We start from the raw sequence: 19,279 nt of genomic DNA on the forward strand, positions 1-19,279 counted from the left end.
GCTCCTTAAGCTAAAGACCAGATCCTTACGTTGAAAGAAATATTATCCATAGGTGACTATGGTTTTAGGGAGGAGGACAAATAGAGGGCAGTACATAAACTGACTTAAGAGATCCACGGATATTCTAAAATTATATGCTTTGATGTTTAGAGAGGGGAAAAAATGACAAGCACTCTCAACAAGGTCTTGTGCCATGATCTGCCAATCTCAATTTTTGCCAGGCACTCAGGACCATGGATGCATGCACCTGGTGTACCAGACCAACAGGGCAATGGAACCCATCATCTTCATACGAATACAGCTTCACTTGAGCAGTGTGCTACCGCTAAACTACCAAGTCAGTTCTGCATGTGTTTTACATTACAGACTTTCATCTTTCAGAATCAGCTACTATTAAAAAAACATTGTTCTTTTTTTTTTTGTGAGAGAGAGTTTTGCTAAAGGGCATGTGCACGCGCCAGAGAGACAAAATGCGAAAAATCACTCCCCAAGGGGGATGGTCATGGCACAATCCCCTCTCTATTCTCCTCTTGGAATTTGGAGCACGCACACACACAAGCCCAGTGTAAGTTTTAAGCTGTCAGGTCTGGGACTCAAACCATGGTTGACTATGTGGGAGCCCGGCGACAAAACCATTACACCATCTGTTGGTTCCCCCAATATACTGTTCTAAATAAAGAAAAATACAAATTAGCCTTCTCAAGAAATGCCATCTACCTACCTACCTATCTATTATGAGAAGTTAGCTGTAAAACTATCACCAATAGTAACTCTGGGGAGGAAGTTTAATAAAGTTTGATCAAGGGAAGCTTAATCTTATTTGTAATATATGAAAATTAAAAATGAAGACATAATCTTAACATTGGTGTAATCAAACATAAACAATGTTTAAATTACATAAACATTTTAAATTGGAGATAGGTTCAGTCAGACAGCTTTGCTGAGATCAGTAAATGTTTACAAAAGAAGAAACTTTACCAAAAGTCCACTGAGTGAAAATTTCGAGACAGAAAACAACATAAAAGTATAGAGGATATTGGAGCAAATGGTAACAGTGCTTAATATAGAAAGCAGAGGAATCTATCTGTATTTTTGAAGTTGTTGCTATAGGACATGTGCACTCACAGAAGAGAGATGGAGACAGAGGATAAAGTTATAGAGACAGAGAGAGAGCAAGTGAGAAATCACCCACCAGGGGGGATGACCACATAGCAATCTATTCTCCACCAGTCTACTCTCAGGATTTGAGGCACACATGCACATGTGCCTGGTATGATTTTCAAGTCACCAGGTCTGGGACTTCAATCATGGAGTTGGCTACATGGGAGTCAGCTACCTTAAACTCCACACCACCTGCTTGCCCAAAATATTTTTTAAGCAATGAGAAGCCATGGAAAAGATTTAGAGTAAGGTGAGCAATACTGATATTAAAACAACAACAACTTAAGAAAAATCCCCAAAAGGTTATTTACTAATTTATTCATTTATTTATAAGAAAGGGGTGAGAAATGAGAAGAGAGAAAAAGAGACACACAGAGAAGTATTCCTGACAGGATCTCACCACTGTCCTCTGCCCTAGTCTCCTACTTAGCTAGGATAGCAGGTGCATGGCTGTTCTCCTGTATGAACTCAGTCTCACACAGTAGTACCCATCTACTAGTACCACTAAGGATTATCTTTAAATTTCTGTAATTATTTCATTATATTCCAAATCACAAAAACTAAGTATTGAGATTTAGAAAATAAATGATATGTGTTTATGTGTGTGAACAGTTTGGTTTATTTTATTTATTTATTTATTTATTTATTTTTTCCCTTGGAGAGATTTTCACTGTAGGGCGCGTGCGCTCGCCAGACAGACAGAGAGAGACACAGAGACAGAAAGCAAGAAATCACCCCCCAGGGGGGATGGCCACGCCGCAATCCCCTCTCCTCCACTCTCCTCTCGGGATCCTGGGCACGCACGCACACGCGCCCGGCGTGAGTTCCAAGCCACCGGGTCTGGGACACGAACCGCGGTTGACCACGTGGGAGTCCAGCGACATAGCCATTACGCTAACTGCTGGTTCCCCAGTTTGGTTTATTGAGAGTAAGTTTATAGCAACTAAATCTGAAAATATTTTTGAATGATAAAATTAAGTAGAATATTTCGAATTCTTCATTTAGTCTATAAATAATACTATTTCCCAGTGAATATGTTATTAGCATAAATGCCACTAAGGAATCGGAATAATATAATTTTTACCCTTGATTCATACCATTAACTTTTGCAACACCTTGGAGTACTTGTATTTTCTATTATAATAAATACAATTTATATACTTACAAAATGCTTCAATTTAGCTTGCCATAAAATCTAATGCACCATCAAAGGTGCAGATTTAGTCTCACAATGCTCTCTCAAACTAGCTTTACAGAAAATAAATCAGAGAAAAAGTGGATTTTTTTTACCCTTTTCTCCTCAATAAGAAAATTTGATATAGTAATCCAGTAAGACACAATTGATAAACATTTTTATCATTATGGCAAAAATACTCAGTTCTGGTAAAAGCATGTTTCCAGATAACCTCAGGACTTACGATCCGATATGGTTTCTAATTTAAAGACTTTTCCTCAATGTTCACCAAATAAAGGTAGTTTAAAAATCCTAGTTCTACCATTTTGTAATCAATGACATGGGATTTGATGTTTTAAGAGATGATAATAAAAGTTTTAGTTCACCTCAACAAAGTTTTCAATAACCTCCTGTTTGAAAAAATAAAAACAACCAGACATCTTTCTCATGTACAGTAAGAAGGTAAAGGAGCAAAATAATATAACCAAAGTATAAAAAGAAATTAATTTGTTATAGCAAATACAGGATCTAAGATTTGGTAAGCAGGGAAGATTATAATTAGCATGTCACATCACTCCAAGCAGGATCCGTGGTACCCTTGCACCAGGAAGCCAAACAGTAATTGGTGGGTAGCTCACATACTAATTTTCTCTCTTAACTCCAAAAGTAATGCTTAAGGAACAGAGAGCTCATTCCTATGTCAAATCCATTATTATAAATGATACTTAATAAGCAACCTCAGGAGTATGATTCTGAATTGCTCTCAACAGTAAAATAAACAGTACAGCTAAAGAGAGAATGATATTATATAATATAAAGAGAAACATTTAGATGTAGTTCATAGTCTATAAAATCTTTCAATTTTAAGTGGATTTAACATCCATCATTCTTTTCTAGTAGTAAAACATTGTGATTAAATGTACCTTTGAGCCACTGAAAAGTATAATTGACACCAGCGAATAAAGTAAGAACTACTGGCCTCAACATCTTGCTTTGATAACACCCACTACCTGAGACTGGGAAAAAATTTTAAGCTCTTATCTATCCTCATTGTGTGAGAAATGGATGACAGTACTGAATATCCATTCTCACCACCTTATGGTGTTTACAGCCTATGGAGGATAGAAAGTTAAAAACCTTATTGCCCCAAACTCCTTGCAGTTACGCTATTAAACATGAATTACATTCTAACAATCAGATATATTTACCTAAGATTTGAAAGGTTGGGACCATTAATAGAATTGTAGTACAACTGGACCTACAGATGAAAGGTCCTAGGTTTGTGTCCCATCACCTCCCTGAACGTACTTGTTGCTCGCTGGCATGTGAGCTCATGATCTGGGATGGCTGAGACTGGGGGAAGACGGGGATGTGAAGACCCTTTTAGGTCTATTAGGGATGCCTATCTCTGCCCCTCTCATCTCTTCTCTATCTTTCTTGGAAGAATGAAATAAAATTAAATTAAAAAAAAGTTTAAAGTTGAAAAGTATATGGTTTTCTTCTGCTTTGGATATTTCTATTGCAGGCATCAATGTAAAAATGTGCAGGTTTCTACTGTAGTGCTCCAGTGTGCAATCTCTAGGTTTGTGAGATTTGAAGGGAAGAATCCCTGATCTTTTGATTACAGCAATGACATCATACTCTTGATTTTGATAGTTCTAATGGCTTATAAAAAAATAATAGCTCTCTGGGCCTTACGTATTCTATGGTGAACAAGTCATTCCAACAGGCCCAGTCTACAGAATGATTCCCCAGATCTTCCAATAACAATAAAGACCTTTCACACAGATTGACAAATCTTGAGGAAACTACTAAATGTTCTGATCAAAAAAGAACAAGAGATGGGACCAGCAGATAGCAAAATGGCTATGTCACTGAACTTCCACGTAGCCGACAGCGGTTCAAGTCCCGGACCCAGTGGCTAAAACTCATGCCAGGCACATGTGTGTGCGTACTCAAGATCCTGAGAGGAGAATAGAGGAGAAGGGATTGTGTCATGGCCATCTCCCTGGGTGGGGTCATTTCTCACTTTCTATCTCTCTGTCCCTCTCTTTCTGGCGAGCACGCCAACTGCCGGTAGTTAAAACCAGCCCAAAAAAAAAAAAAAAATTAAAAAAAAAAGAGTAAGAGAGAAGACAGAAATATAAGGGTATTACAACTAACACTAAAGAAACTAAAAGGATTATAAAAGAATGTTATAAAAACTTTCCAATAAATTAGAAAACATGTGAAATTGACAAATTCTTATAAAGACAAGAGCTACCAATACTGACTTCAAAAATAGAAAATCTGAAAACATCTAGAAGTAAAGAAATTAAATTAGGAATTTAAATCCTTTACACACACATCAAGCCCAGATGGTTTCTCTGATAAATTCTATCAAATATTTTAAAAATAAATACCAGTTTTTCACAAATTCAGAAAGCAAACAAAGGAACACTTCTCAATTTACTCTATAATGTCAATGGTACTTTTGCTATCAAAGCCAGAAAACAGCATCATAAAAAATCTACAGGTAAATATACTTCATGAATATAGACACAAAAGTACTTAAAATATTTAGGAAAATGCATCCAGTAACATAAAAAACTTACAGACACTTGGGACCAGCAGTTAGCGTAATAGCTATGTCGCTAGACTCCCACGTACTAGACAGCGGTTCAAGTCCCGGACCCGGTGGCTTAAACTCACGCCAGGCGCGTGTACGTGCGTGCCCAAGATCCTGAGAGGAGAATGGAGAAGAAGGGATTGCAGTGTGGCCATCCCCCCTGGGGGGGTGATTTCTCGCTTTCTGTCTCTGTCTGGCAAGCACACGCGCTCTACAGCAAAAACCTCTCAAAAAAAAAGAATTCAATAAAAAATGTTCAAGATTTGCACATTGAAAATTATAAAACATTGACAAAATATTAAAAATAATAAAGGTAGTTCACAAGACAATTATAGATTAATTTAATTTATGAAAAAATAAAATAAAAAAGAAAAATGCCATCAATAAAATGCATAAGTTTATCAAACTTACTATGCCCAAGCCAAGTTCTATCCAACAACTACAAATATAACTCAATGTCAGAGTATCAGAAAATATATAAACATAATTTATTATGTCAACAAACTACATGATTTAATTAATGGATCAATTGAGGCTGACAGATACTTGATAAAATACTGTATTAGCTTCTAAGTAAGAATCAGAAAATTCAAAAATTCCAAATTTAATAAAATATTTGACAAAAGTAGACAACTTAGATTGCAAAATACTAATGTCCCTTCAAAAGAAAGATAGCAAGGACACAGCATAAAACACTCCTTTGGAATTAGAGAACACAATAAATTATTGAAAAAAAAGAAACACAACTGGCACTTTTGGCTGATACTAAGTATAAATAGACAACTCAAAGACTATACTAAAGAGATACTACATTTACTAAGAAAAATTTATAGATGCCTGCATTTAAGACAATATCCAAGTATCAACAGTTTTTGTTTCTGCTTAGCAAAAAGTACCTAATGAAGAGAATAAAAGATCATATTTCAGAGAAAATAGCAAGGAACACTAAAATAAACGGAGGGAAAAAAAACTGAACAGAAATGCCTACAGCCTAAATTAAAATTAACTATAAAATCTTATTGAAAGACAGAAAACAATAAAAAGAAATAGAAAAATACCCAATATAACACTGTGGGAAGACATACTATCATAATATCAATGCTGCCAAAACTAATAAATAAATATAAAACAATCCTGGGGACCAGCAGTTAGCATAATGGCTATGTCGCTGAACTCCCATGTAGCCAACCACGGTTCGAGTCCTGGACCTGGTGGTTTAAACTCACGCCAGGCGCGTGTGCGTGTGTGCCCAAGATCCCGAGAAAAGAATGGAGGAGAAGGGATTGCGGCATGGCCATCCCCCCCCCCCGGGGGGGGTGTTTTCTCGGTTTCTATCTCTCTGTCTCTCTCTGTCTTTCTGGCGAGCGCACGCGCCCTATAGCAAAAACCTGTCAACAAAATCCTGATGAGAGCTCCAAAAAAACTTTTCTAGAATTGGAGAAACAAACCTTAACAATTACACTGAAACATAAATGGCAAATTATGAACTGTATTAAAATTCATAATAGCATGCAAAAATAACCTATCAGACATAAATATATTCATTTTTTTAGTAGATTTTTGTGATAGGGTGTGTGTGCTCTCTAGAGAGACAGAGACAGAAAGTGAAAAACCACCCCCCCCAGGGGTGATGGCCACGTCACAACCCCTTGTCCTCCACTCTTCTCCCAGGACCTTGGGCACGCACGCACACACGCCCAGTGTAAGTTTAAGCCACCAGGTCCAGGACTCAACTGTGTGGGAGTCTAGTGACATAACCATTACACCATCTGTTGGTCCTAGCTGAAACATTTTGTAAAAGTTTATTTAGTTATTCCATGAGAGAGAAAGAGAGAGAAATAACACACCCAGACAGAGTCCCATCACCATAATTCACACCTAGTTCAGCCAGCCTTGAACATGGGTATAAGTATACTAGTCTACTTAAGGGGTCTCCAGACTTCAACCAGCAACCTTCCCACATGGATTTGCCTCACAGAGTGATGTGTTTCACTGATACACCATATATGGCCCAGCTGAAGCATTTTTAAAGTAGGTCCTCATTTTCCATGAAAGAGAAAATCTGAAGATGTTTATATTGGGCGTTTGTAAATATAAATGAAATACTGATAATAAGTGAGGATCAAGAGTTGTATGTTTGTTGAGTGACCAGCAGATGGAGTAATGGCTACATCACTGGACTCCCATGTAGTCAACAGTGGTTTGAGTCTTGGACCCAGTGGCTTAAACTCATGTCAGGCGCATGTGCATGCATGCCCAAGATCCCAAGAAGAGAATGGAGGAGAACGGATTGCGGCATGGCCATCCCCTCTGGGAGGAGGGTGATTTCTCACTTTCTGTCTGTCTCTTTCTGTCTTTCCGGCAAGCGCACGCGCCCTATAGCAAAAACCTTTAAGAAAAAAATAATTTTTTTTTAAAAAGGAAAAAAAAAAATACAGTTGTATGTTTGTAAAATAGAACATACCTTAAATGCTCAATAAACTTTTTTTTTTTTTTTTTTTTGGAGAGGTTTATCCTACAGGGCATGTGCACTCGCCAGAAAGAGAGAGACAGAGAGCAAGAAATCACCCCCCAGGGGGGATGGCCACACTGCAATCCCTTCTCCTCCATTCTCCTCTCAGGATCTTGGGCACACACGCACACGTGCCCGGCTTGAGTTTAAGCCACTGGGTCCGGGACTCAAACCTCAGTCGACTACACGAGAGTCCAGCGACATAGCCATTACGCTAACTGCTGGTCCCTCAATAAACTATTTTAATTGAATGACAAAATATTAATAATAAAAACAACAGCTACTAAGTAACATATTCATATGTGAACTTTGCACAAGCATCTTTCTTACTTTTTTTTTTTTTTAAATTTTTGCCATTGGATGTGAGCATTTGCTGGAGTGAGACAGAGAGGGGAAAAATATCCTCAGGGTGATGGCCTCATGGCAATCTCTTCTCTCCCATTCTCCTCTTTGGATTTTGGACACATACAAATATGTGTGTGGGATAATTTTCAAGTCATGGTGTCCAGGACTCAAAATGTGATTGATCATATGGCAATCAAGCACCTTAACCATACCACCTGCTGGCCCCTACACAGTATCTTTCATAATCATCATAACATACTGAAAACGGCTCTATTTCTATTTTGAAGATAAATAGCTTAGGAAGAAAAGTTAACCAGCTTGCCCAAGGTCAGTTTTCTAATTAGTGACAAATAAAGATTCAAATAAGAGAGCAATAGGCGCAATGAAAACAAATACCATTTAGTAATTTTTAAAAATGCTATTGACTACTAAAGAGAATTTTACCAACACCTATATTAATTTATAGTTAAATTCTCAAATTTAACTATGAATTGATGTCAGTATCCCAGGGACATGAGTTGAAAAATTTTTTAAAAAGTTTAACAAGTTAAGGTGTAAAATATGCTGCTTTTTTTTTTTTTTTTTGGAGGGGTTTTTTCTTTTTCCTTCTTTCTTTTTTTTGGAAAGATTTTTGCCACAGGGCGCATGTGCTCGCCAGACTGACAGACACAGAAAGTGAGAAATCACTCCCAAGGGGGGATGGGCTCGCTGTAATCCCTTCTCCTCCATTATCCTCTCGGGATCTTTGGCACGCACGGACACGCGCCCAGCGTTGAGTTTTAAGTTTGGGACTTGAACCACGGTCAACTACATGGGAGTCCAGCGACATAGCCATTACACTAATTGCTGGTCCCTGCTCTTCCCTTCTAAAACTTGTGCTGTTTTCAGGATAAGGAGCTAGTTTATCTTCTGTAAAAACTCAGAATTATTAATAAAGAATCAAGGAAATTTTATCATGTAGAACTTAAGCTATAGTATTTACTATTTTAGTAAATATTCAGGAGGGGACAAATATAGTAGATAAAGAAATAAAGAGTAGGTTGGCCATATGATTTATCTTCCTATTCATGACACTTTTTGAAAATAAAAGGTAGCACTAATAGTAATTATGAGTACTCTAGTTAAGGATACTTCAGCAAATGATTATGTGTTATGATAATAATTGCTAATATTTTGCCGAATGCTTAATATGTTAGCATACACCCCACGATACTAGATTCTGTCTCCTATCCACTGCCACTTGCAGAATATTTGCTTGTAGTAGATACTCAATAATTGCTAAAGGAATTAAGATATAGGTTAATTATAGCTTATTTGTTGAAACATTATTATGATGTAAGTCTGTGGTAAATAATAAGCATTATTATTGCAAGAAAAAAAAGAACAAAAGTCAATGAACTGCTCTATGTATTAAAGATAGGTGACAGAATACTGCGATTAAGGCATAGCATTAAACAACTAATGATGGCTCACTTCATACTCCCAATTTAGAGTCCAGTAAGAAATGCAGTTTAAACCTACAAGGATGGGAATATGTTTTAAAATGTTTGTCCATCCTAGCAATAATACTTAATCTACACATCTGCTCTCATTTCTTACCTGCACAGCCAAAAGCCAAATGGTATCTGGAAGAGGGGCTGAACTTAACACAGCACACATTAGCTTTCGCCTCAATGCTTGCCACTGAGTTGTCCAGGTTAGTAGACCATAGTTTCACTAAGGGAAAAGGACAATAAAAGCAAAAATAAGTAAAATAAAACATTAGCAAATATTGTCACAAGAAGTTTGCTTAGTGTTCTACATATCTTTTTGTGCCAACTTAAAACATTTTCGTTTACTAGTACTAAGAATGATTAAGTTGAATGATTAAATAACTAACAGAACAATTTATTTAGACTAAGAGAGTTTGAGCATGCCCAAAATCCTAAGAGGAAAACAGAGGAGAAGGGATTGCCCTCAAGGATAATTTCTCAACCCCGTACCCATCCCCCACAACTCTCCATGCCCAAAATGAGCATACATACACTATGACAAAAATCTTGGGGCAAAAAAAAAAAAAGAGAGAGAGAGAGAAAGAGAGAGAGAGGGAGAACATGCTTTAGTTTCAGTGTCAAAACAGCATCAATAAACAATTTATATTAGGTGGTAACATGGTCTCACAAGTAAAAGAGATGCAAAAACAGCAAACTGGTGCCTGCTGATTTTTAGACAGTTACACATGCCTGCATATAAGAGTGCAGATTCTGATACATATCTCACATTTTTCATATGTATAAAGTTTATCAGACTGTAAACACCTTTTAAAACACTCAGAAGTGTTTTTCTTCTTCATTGTTTTTTTAAGATGTTAGAGGATGGGTGTATTCAACAGGAAGAATCAGAGAGGTAGAAAGCACCCCCTTAATTGGGTGTGGTTATACTGCAATCCCTTCTCCTCCATTACTCCATCCCGTCAGGATTTTGAACATACACACATATGTGTCTAATATGCTTTTCAAGCCACTGGAGCCCGAATTTGAACCCTGGTTGGCCATGTTGGATTGGAGTCCTTTAACCACTAGGCAATGGGACCAGCTTGGAAGTAGTTCTCATTGTATTTTTCAGTTTAGAATTTCACTATTTTAAAATTTTATGTAAGGAGTTACTTACACGCTGTGAGTATGGCTAAAATAACAGATCTTGGACTCTTTTAGCTAAATTTTAGGTTTTTGTTTTTATACTTGATATTTAGTCTATTCCTGTGATATATGCAGAAATTTGTAATAAGCGGGGAAAGAAAGTTAATTAAAAGAGGTCAGATCAGAAAGCAGAAGTGGAAAGGTAAGCTGATGTTTCTACGAAGGTACCAGAGCAACCATATTATTTATAAACAATAAAAATGTCTCAGCCAACAGCAGAATATTCACATAAAACAGGCTTTTAGGATATAAATTACCATCATAGTTGCACATTACATTAAACATTAATAATAATAACAAAATCATATCTCTTTTTTAATGTGACCCAGTGTCCCCTGCAGGACAATACTCAGAGGTCCATGAATTGTTTTTTTTGTTGTTGTTTGTTTGTTTGTTTTGAGATTTTTGCTACAGGGCACGTGCGCTAGCTAGAAAGACAGAGATAGACAGAAAGCAAGAAATCACCCCCCCAGGGGGGATGGCACACCACAATCCCTTCTCCTCTATTCTCCTCTCGGGATCTTGGGCACGCACACACATGTGGCCAGCGTGAGTTTAAGCTACTCGGTCTGGGACTCGAACTATGGTCAACTATATGGGAGTCCAGTGACCTAGCCATTACGCCATCTGCTGGTCCCAAGAATTGGTATTTTTAAAAGTTCTTCAGGAGACTCAAACATGCATTTATGGTTGAAAACTGGTATTAGAAATAGAGGCATAGTAGAATCTTGGAATCTTTTCTAGAATTACTAAGATAATCACCTATTAAACAGAGTAAGAAAAAAGGGGTAAAAAATGATTCCAACAAACACTTCTATGACATAGGATTTCATAAGAATAGAGAATTTATCTCAATAGTTGAAATTTCTGAATAATTTATCATTCCACCAGAAAATATTGTTAATTACCATCTGATGAATATATTAGCTTTTCAGGATAAAAATGAAGATTCTCATTATTAAAATATGGGAGAAAAAGTCTTTTTTTTTTTTTAACGTTTTTGACATAGAGCTCTCGTGCTTGTGAGAGGGAGAGTGAGAAATCACCCCCCAGGAGGGGATGGCCATGCTATAATCCCTTCTTTTCCATTCTCCTCCTGGGATTTTGGGCATGCATGCATATGTGCCAGGTGTGATTTTCAAGTCACCAAGTACAGGACTCAAACCACAATTGGCCCCTTGCAGGAGTTCAGCACTTTAACCACCACACCACGCGTTGGCCCCAAGAATAAGTTTTAAATAAGAATCTTTGGGGTCAGTCAATGGTGTGGTGGTTGAAGTGACTGGATCCCACTCAACCTCATAATTTGAGTACTAAACTTGGTGGCTTGAGAAACATGCCAAGTTCATGTGTGTGCTTTCCTAAAATACTGAAAGGAGGGAGAAATGGAGTAGAAGAGATTGGAGCATGAATATGCCCCAAAGAGGGTGCCTCTTCACTCCCTTCTCCCCAACTCCCATCTCTCTTTGGCAAACACATGCCCTCACGCAAATTTAAAAACAAGCAAACAAACAAACAAAACCAAAACACAATGTTTTTGTTGTTTCATGTTATTTTTCCAGTAAGAATGATGCGCTATTTCAGTCAATGTATAATCATTCAGGTTGGCTATGTGGCATGGTGGTCAAGGAGTCAAACAGCACATGGTCGATAGTGCGGTTTGAGTTCTGGATCTAGTGGCTTGAGAAATATGTCATACTTGTGTATATGTGTGTGCATGCATACATGTGCCCAAAATCCTGAAAAAATGGAGTTTGGGAGAAGAAATTATAGTGTGACCATTCCCCATAGGGGGTGCTTTCTCTTCTTTTTCCTATGGCAAGTGCATTCACCCCCTTGCAAAAAAAAAAAAGAAAGAAAGAAAGAAAGAAAGAAAATGATGTATTTTATAAACTAACTTTGGAAAAGGCGTGTCTTCACTACCATAGTACTCTACTGGTCATGAAGATGAACCCTGGAGCAAAGGCGATGAAAGAAAACTACAGAAACATGGGCATACCAGCAGACAGAGATCCTTGGGGACCATATTGGATGCTGGTCCACATAGTTTTTACATTTTACTTGGAACCAGGAGACACAAACTTAGTAAAGTTATAGCTTATGAGAAAAGTAACTGCCTCTAAAGTTTTTTTTTTTTTTTTTTTTGAGAGAGGGACTTTTGCCACAGGGCATGTACATTTGCTAGAAAGACAGAGACAGAGAGATCAAAAGTGACAAATCACTCCCCAGGGGGATGGCCAAACTGCAATTCCTTCTCATCCTAAGATCTTGAGCATGCACGCACATGCACCCAGCATGAGTTTTAAGCCACTGGGTCTGGGATTCGAACCACGACTGAACATGTGGGAGTCTGGCAATATAACCATTACACCATATGCTGGCCCCTAAAGTTATAAATTTTAAGAAAGATAACTTATCATAATACTATTTATTAAGTTTATTTTTTAGTTCCTTAAAAAAAAAGAAGAAGAAGAAGAAGCAGCAGAAGCACTGTATTTACCAAGGATTCAACTAAAATTAATTTTTAAAATGTACCAAGATTCCGAGGCCAGCAGGTGGCATGGTGGTTAAGGTACTGGACTCCCACGTGGCCATCCATGGTTCAAGTCCGGGACCCAGCAGCATAAAACCCACACCAGGCCTGAGCACATTCATACGGTCTTAGCATTTCATTATGCACGCCCAAATCCAAATCCTAAAAGGAGAAAAGAAGAGAAGGGACTGTAGAGGCAATCCCCACAGGAGGTGATTTCTCACTTTTTGTCTCTTTGTCTCTCCAGCCAGTGCATGCACTCTATATAGCAAAAATCTCTCAAAAAACTATCAAGATTCCAAATGCATCACTTCTGCATTAACTTAAAATTTTTGACTAAAAATCTGTAACTTTTGGTATCATTATGTCTAAATTCTTGGAACACATCTGGAAAAAAAAACAAAAAAAACCTGTAACAAAAGTGCTTATTCTAATTAAAAGCCAGGTTATTTATTAACAAATGGTTCCTAGGTTATGTATTTTTAAAAAGAAAGTATATTTTATCAAAAGAACCTATAAATTGGCTAATAAAATTATTTTTTAATTTACTTGCTACATACTGATTCTTCTTTAAAATACAATTTTGTGCATGTAAATTTGGAAATATATTATTTTAAAAAAAACAGAATAAATAGAATAAAACATTTACATGGTCTTAGCATTTAATTATGTAATAAAAGAATAGCTTCCACTAAAAATAATTTTGTTAAAAATTCACTAAATATAAAATACAGAAAATGTAATTGTGTAAAATACATTAAAAGGAGTTAAAAATTTTTTTGAGAGGTTTTTGCTATAGGGTGTGTGTGTTCGCCAGAAAGAGAGAGACAGAAAGTGAGAAATCACCCCCGGGGGGTATGGCCACATGACAAAATGGAGGAGAAGCTCCATTTTCCTGTCAAGATCTTGGGCACAAATGCACATACGCCCCGTGTGAGTTCAAGTCACCGGGTCCAGGACTTGAACCATGGTTGACTACATGAGAGTCCAGCGACATAGCCATTATGCCAACTGCTGGTCCCAAAATATTTTCTAAGTATAAAAGTAATATTTTATAAAGGTACTATTTTGTAAGTAAGATTATCAAGGAGTGATAAATACATTTAAAGGAGTGATAAATACATTTAAAGCACACTTAATATTCTTTTTTTTTTTTTTTTGGAGAGGTTTTTGCTATAGGGCGCGTGCGCTCGCCAGACAGACAGAGAGAGACAGAGAGATAGAAAGCAGGAAATCACCCCCCAGGGGGGATGGCCACGCCGCAATCCCTTCTCCTCCATTCTCCTCTCGGGATCTTGGGCACGCACGCACACGCGCCCGGCGTGAGTTTAAGCCACCGGGTCCGGGACTCGAACCGCGGTCGACTACGTGGGAGTCCAGCGACATAGCCATTACGCTAACTGCTGGTCCCAACACTTAATATTCTTGAGATGGGCTTAATGATTTGAGACTTTCATTGTCAGTCAAAAGGGTCTACCACAATCTCTCTCACTAGATGTTTACCCTAGACAATTGCAAAAACAAAAAGTCACTATCTGAAGAAATAAAAAAAGCAAACAATTCATCATTTTCAAGATGAATTCAAACTTTGTACAGATGAGAATATTACTTCTCCTCTCTACTCCTTTGTCAAGCCAAAGTCAACACTTCAAGCAGGAAAAAAACTCCCGTTCTGGTCACAGAAACAGCCTCTGTAAACCATGGAATTGGGAGAAGTTTATAATTTTATCCTTATAGAAATTACCCTACCTTAAGAAGAATAAAATAGAGATAAGAAAAAGATAGTGTATCCAACATGTAAGACAAAATAAAAACTCTAACATTAATGTAATTGGAATCACACAGACAGAAGAGTTTCCCTGTTTCATCTGTATATGATTTTTCAGTGGTTTTTCAGAAGAAAGAATATTGAAAAGGATAAAGATCTTATATATTGTTAAATGGTCAATTCACCAAGACAAAGTCATTGTATATATGCTTTTATTTCTTTTTTATTTTTTCAAGAATTATTTAACTTTATTCATTTATTTTAATTTGACCAGAGAGGGAGGGAGAGAGAGAGAGAGGTGGGGGAAGAGAGAGAGAAAAGCAAGCTGCCAGGTCTGGGACTTGAACCGCAGTCAGCCATATGGGATTCCAGCGCCCTTAACCACCATGCCACCTGCTGGTCCCTTCATTGTACCTATGTCTCTACCCTAAAAATAAAACTTCAAAATATATGAGTGGGCAAAAAATAGAACACATACAGATACATGCTCTCACACACGAAAGAGATAACTAAATAGAAAGAATAAAGGCAGACTTCAATAAAATCTGACCTTTTATAGTCAATAAAAAAGACCAAAAAATAGGCAAGGATATATAGAATCAGAAAAATACTATCAACAAGTTTGATATAACTGACACATATAGAACATTCCACAAGGTAGTTCATATTCTGGCACATAAAACAAACTTTAAAAGAAATTTAAAACAATTAAATCATATAAAGTACATCTTTTAAATATTAAAAAAAAGGAGTTATAAATCAACAACAGAAAGATTTCATAGTAACATAATAACAAAAATCAGAAAATGTAAAGGTATTTTTCAGGACCAGCAGATGGTGTAATGGTTACGTTACTGGACTTCCACACGGCCAACTACAGCTCCAGTCCCAGACCTGGCTGAAACTCATACCAGGTGCATGTGCATGTGTGCCCAAAATCCCAAGAGGAGAAGGGACGCCCATTCCCTCGGGGGAGGGGGGGTAGGGGTGGGGGGTGTGTTATGGGAGGGGTAATTTCTCTCTTTCTGACTCTTAATCTCTCTAGCAAGCACATGCACCCTGTAGCAAAAATCTCTCTTAAAAAAAGAAAAATGTATAGGTGTTTTTCAAATAACACATGACTAAACAAAACTAAAAACAGAAGTCAATAAAATAGAGGTAAGTAGGTGGCAGTGTGGTTAAAGCACTGGACTCCCACGTGGCCACATGTGGTTCAAGTCCTAGACTTGGTGGCTTGCTTTCTGACTTTTCTTCCCTTTCTTTCTCAGGTCAAATAAAGATAATAATAGTAATAATAATAATAATAATACATTAAATAATTCAAAATTAAAAAGCCAATAAAATAAAATATCTGAAAGTAATACTGATAAAACTAATGCCTGACTGAACAAATTAAGTAAACAATAAATGAAGGTACACAAAATTCAAACTATCAGGAATGAAAAAGAACATTACCGCACAGACAAATAGACCCTCCAAATAATAAGAGTGTATTACAAGTACCCCAATGGTCATAAATTTGATAACTTAGGTAAAATGGACAAATCTCCTGAAAAACAGAAACTATCAAAGCTCCCTCAAGAGAAATAGATGAAATAAACAGTCCTAAATATACTAATTAAATTTTTAGTTAAAACCTTCAAACGAAGAAAACTCCAGACTCAGAAAGATAAACTGACAAATTCTAACAAACATATAAAACTAAATCAATAGCAACCTAAATATCTACTTAAAAGAACAGAAATTAAATCAGTATATATATGCACACAAAGATAAAAATCATTTTACAATACTAGTATTACTCCAATACATAAGTTACAAAAAAAAAAATTATAAAAATTGAACACAGTGGCTAGTGGGTGGCATGGTGGTTAAGGTGCTGGATCTCAGATGGTCAACTCTGTGGTTCAAGTCCTGAACCAGTGACTTGAAAAATCATGCCAGGCACGTTCTTATGCACCCAAAGTCTTAAGAGGAGAATGGGAGAGAAGGATTACAATGTGGACCTCCCCCTAGAGGGTAATTTCTCACTTTCTCTCCTCTATGACTCTGTTGGGCGAGTACATGTGCCCTATGGTAAACATCTTCATAAATTTATTAAATTAGATAAAATGACCAATCTCCTGAAAGACAGAAATTACCAAAGCTCCCTCAAGAAGAGATTAAATAAACATTTCTAAATTTACTAAACTAGTTAAATTTTTAGTTAAAACCTTCAAAGAATATTTCAGACTAAGAAGATAAACTAACAAATTTTAACATGCACCCTATAGCAAAAATCTCTTTTAAAAAATTAGCAAAGATCTTAAACATAGTTTTCCACAGAAAATGAAGACTAATAGGTACATAAAAAAGATGCTTTGGGCCAGGAGGTAGCATGGTGGTTAAGGTGCCGGACTCCTACATGGCCAACTACAGTTCGAGCCCTGGACCTGGTGGCTTGAAAATAATGCCAGGTACATGTGTGTATATGCCCCAAATCCTGAGAAAAGAATGGAGAAGTGACTGTGGTGTGGTCATCTCTCCTGGTGGGTGATTTCTCACCTTCCCTCTCTGTCTCTTTCTCTCTGGCAAGTGCACACACCCTATGGCAAAGCTCTAAAAATAAATAAATAAATCAGATGCTTAATATCACTAAACATTAGGGAATCAGAAATCAAAACCATAATGAGATGACACTTCATAGCCAGAAGGTAAGAAGGAGGGAAGGAGGAGGAAGGAAATAACAAGTGCTGAAAAGGATAGAGCTAAATCAGAACACTTAGTTACTGCTCATGGGAATGTAAATTGGTACAGCTACTATAAAAACAGAATGGCAGTTTCTAAAAAAATTAAACACAAAAGTGTCATACAATCCAGCAAATATATTCCAAAAAAATAAAAGCAGGATCATGAAAAGATATTTACAACAGTCAGAAGGTAGAAGGAGCCCAACTGTCCATAGACAGATGAACAGGTAAATAGAATTTGCTATACTATACACCAGGATACTATACGGTCTTAGGAAGGTAATTCTGACACATGCTACAACATGGAGGTCTCTTAAAGACATTATGTTAAGTGAAATAAGCTAGCCACTGAAGAAAAAAATACTGTATGATTATACTTAATGAGCTACAAGAGTAATCAAACATAGAGAAAGAAAGCAGAAAGAGATCGGGAATTGGGAGAAAAAAAATGCAGTTATCATTTAATGGTATGAAGTTTCAGTTTTACAAGATGAGAAGAGTTTGGTGAATGAATGGCAGAGATGCCACTGAAATAAAATGGTAATTTTACATTCTATTCAACACAATTAAAAATGAGTAATTTAAAAAAATCTCCTATTTGAAGTGCTTACCACAGATTTTATTTTCAAAAGCTATGACTAGCAGTTACTACTTCGGAACAAATGTAAAACTTCAGAACAGAAACATGATTTCAACTTAATAAAGGCTATACCCAGTATTTTATTCTGAAACAGGATGGTTTGACACTAGTAAGTGAAACTTCACACTCACATACAAAAATATGTATTGTAACATAGTATTTAAACTAAGTAAGAAACTCATAAATGATTTCTTAAAGCAATCAAGGAAAAAGGTATTCCAATTTACATATAAACAGCTTGTTTCTTTATAACCCCAAGCTTTATTAGGGTAGTCCAGTCACAGTGCTTCCTTTTTACAGAATAGGGCATGCTCTATTATTTTACCTATCCCATGTATAAAACAGGAGAAAGGAAAAGCATTATGTGAGGTGAAATAAGCTGCCAATCCTAGAGTTATCCTTGCCTATCTAACTAGTAGTATGGGATTTACAGGTAGAAAGCACGAGGATACTAAGGATACAAAGTTTAAGATAAAGGAAATCTGGGGTCTGATGGTGGTGCAGTGGTAATGGGACTGCCTTTGGTTTGTACCCCGAGACCATCCTGTACACACAGGCACATGTGTGTGTCTATGATCTGGGCTGGCAGAGGTACAAAGTGGTATACAAAGACCCTGTTTGGAGGTGCCTATATTTCTCTCATGGAAGAAAGATATAATCTGGGGGGAGGGGAACTGGTACAGAGCACAGAACTTTATAAATCTTATGGTGAGAAGAATCAGACCAAAACAGAGAAGGATAAAAGACAAGAACCATAAAGATGGATATACAAGAAAAATAGAAAGAGTCAATTAAAATGGCAAAAAAGAAAGTACAATTTTTGTCCTGAAATATGATAAACTTCAAAAAGAGGTTATAGTTTATATTGAAAAAAAATTAATACAGTTTCCTATAATCTTTTATTTTGAGTTTTTTGTTTGTTTGTTTTTTTTTTTGGTTTTTTTTTTTAGAGAAAGAGACAGAGGGACCGGGAAGGGAAAGGGAGAAAGAAGGGTATTATGACAGGGTCTTTCTTGCCATAGGATGATCCCTCTGCCCCAGCTTCCCAATTAACATTGGCGTGCACCACCATGCTTTTATTTTGAGTTTTTTGTTTGTTTGTTTTGTTTTTTGGTGTTTTTTTTGAGAGAA

At 36.8% G+C, this 19,279-nt stretch overlaps 1 protein-coding gene across 1 annotated transcript in view; it reads right to left on the reverse strand.

Annotated features, from left to right (window-relative positions):
- The window catches only part of COP1 (COP1 E3 ubiquitin ligase), a 250,489-nt gene that overhangs the window by 93,837 nt on the left and 137,373 nt on the right, over nucleotides 1–19,279 (reverse strand). Inside the window, 1 exon segment of the mRNA XM_027776743.1 lies at nucleotides 9,400–9,516. Within this exon segment, the coding sequence (XP_027632544.1) occupies nucleotides 9,400–9,516 (117 nt within the window).

The sequence above is a fragment of the Tupaia chinensis genome, unplaced genomic scaffold, assembly GCF_000334495.1.
Source record: "Tupaia chinensis unplaced genomic scaffold, TupChi_1.0 Scaffold000710_1, whole genome shotgun sequence".
Lineage (NCBI taxonomy): Eukaryota > Metazoa > Chordata > Mammalia > Scandentia > Tupaiidae > Tupaia > Tupaia belangeri.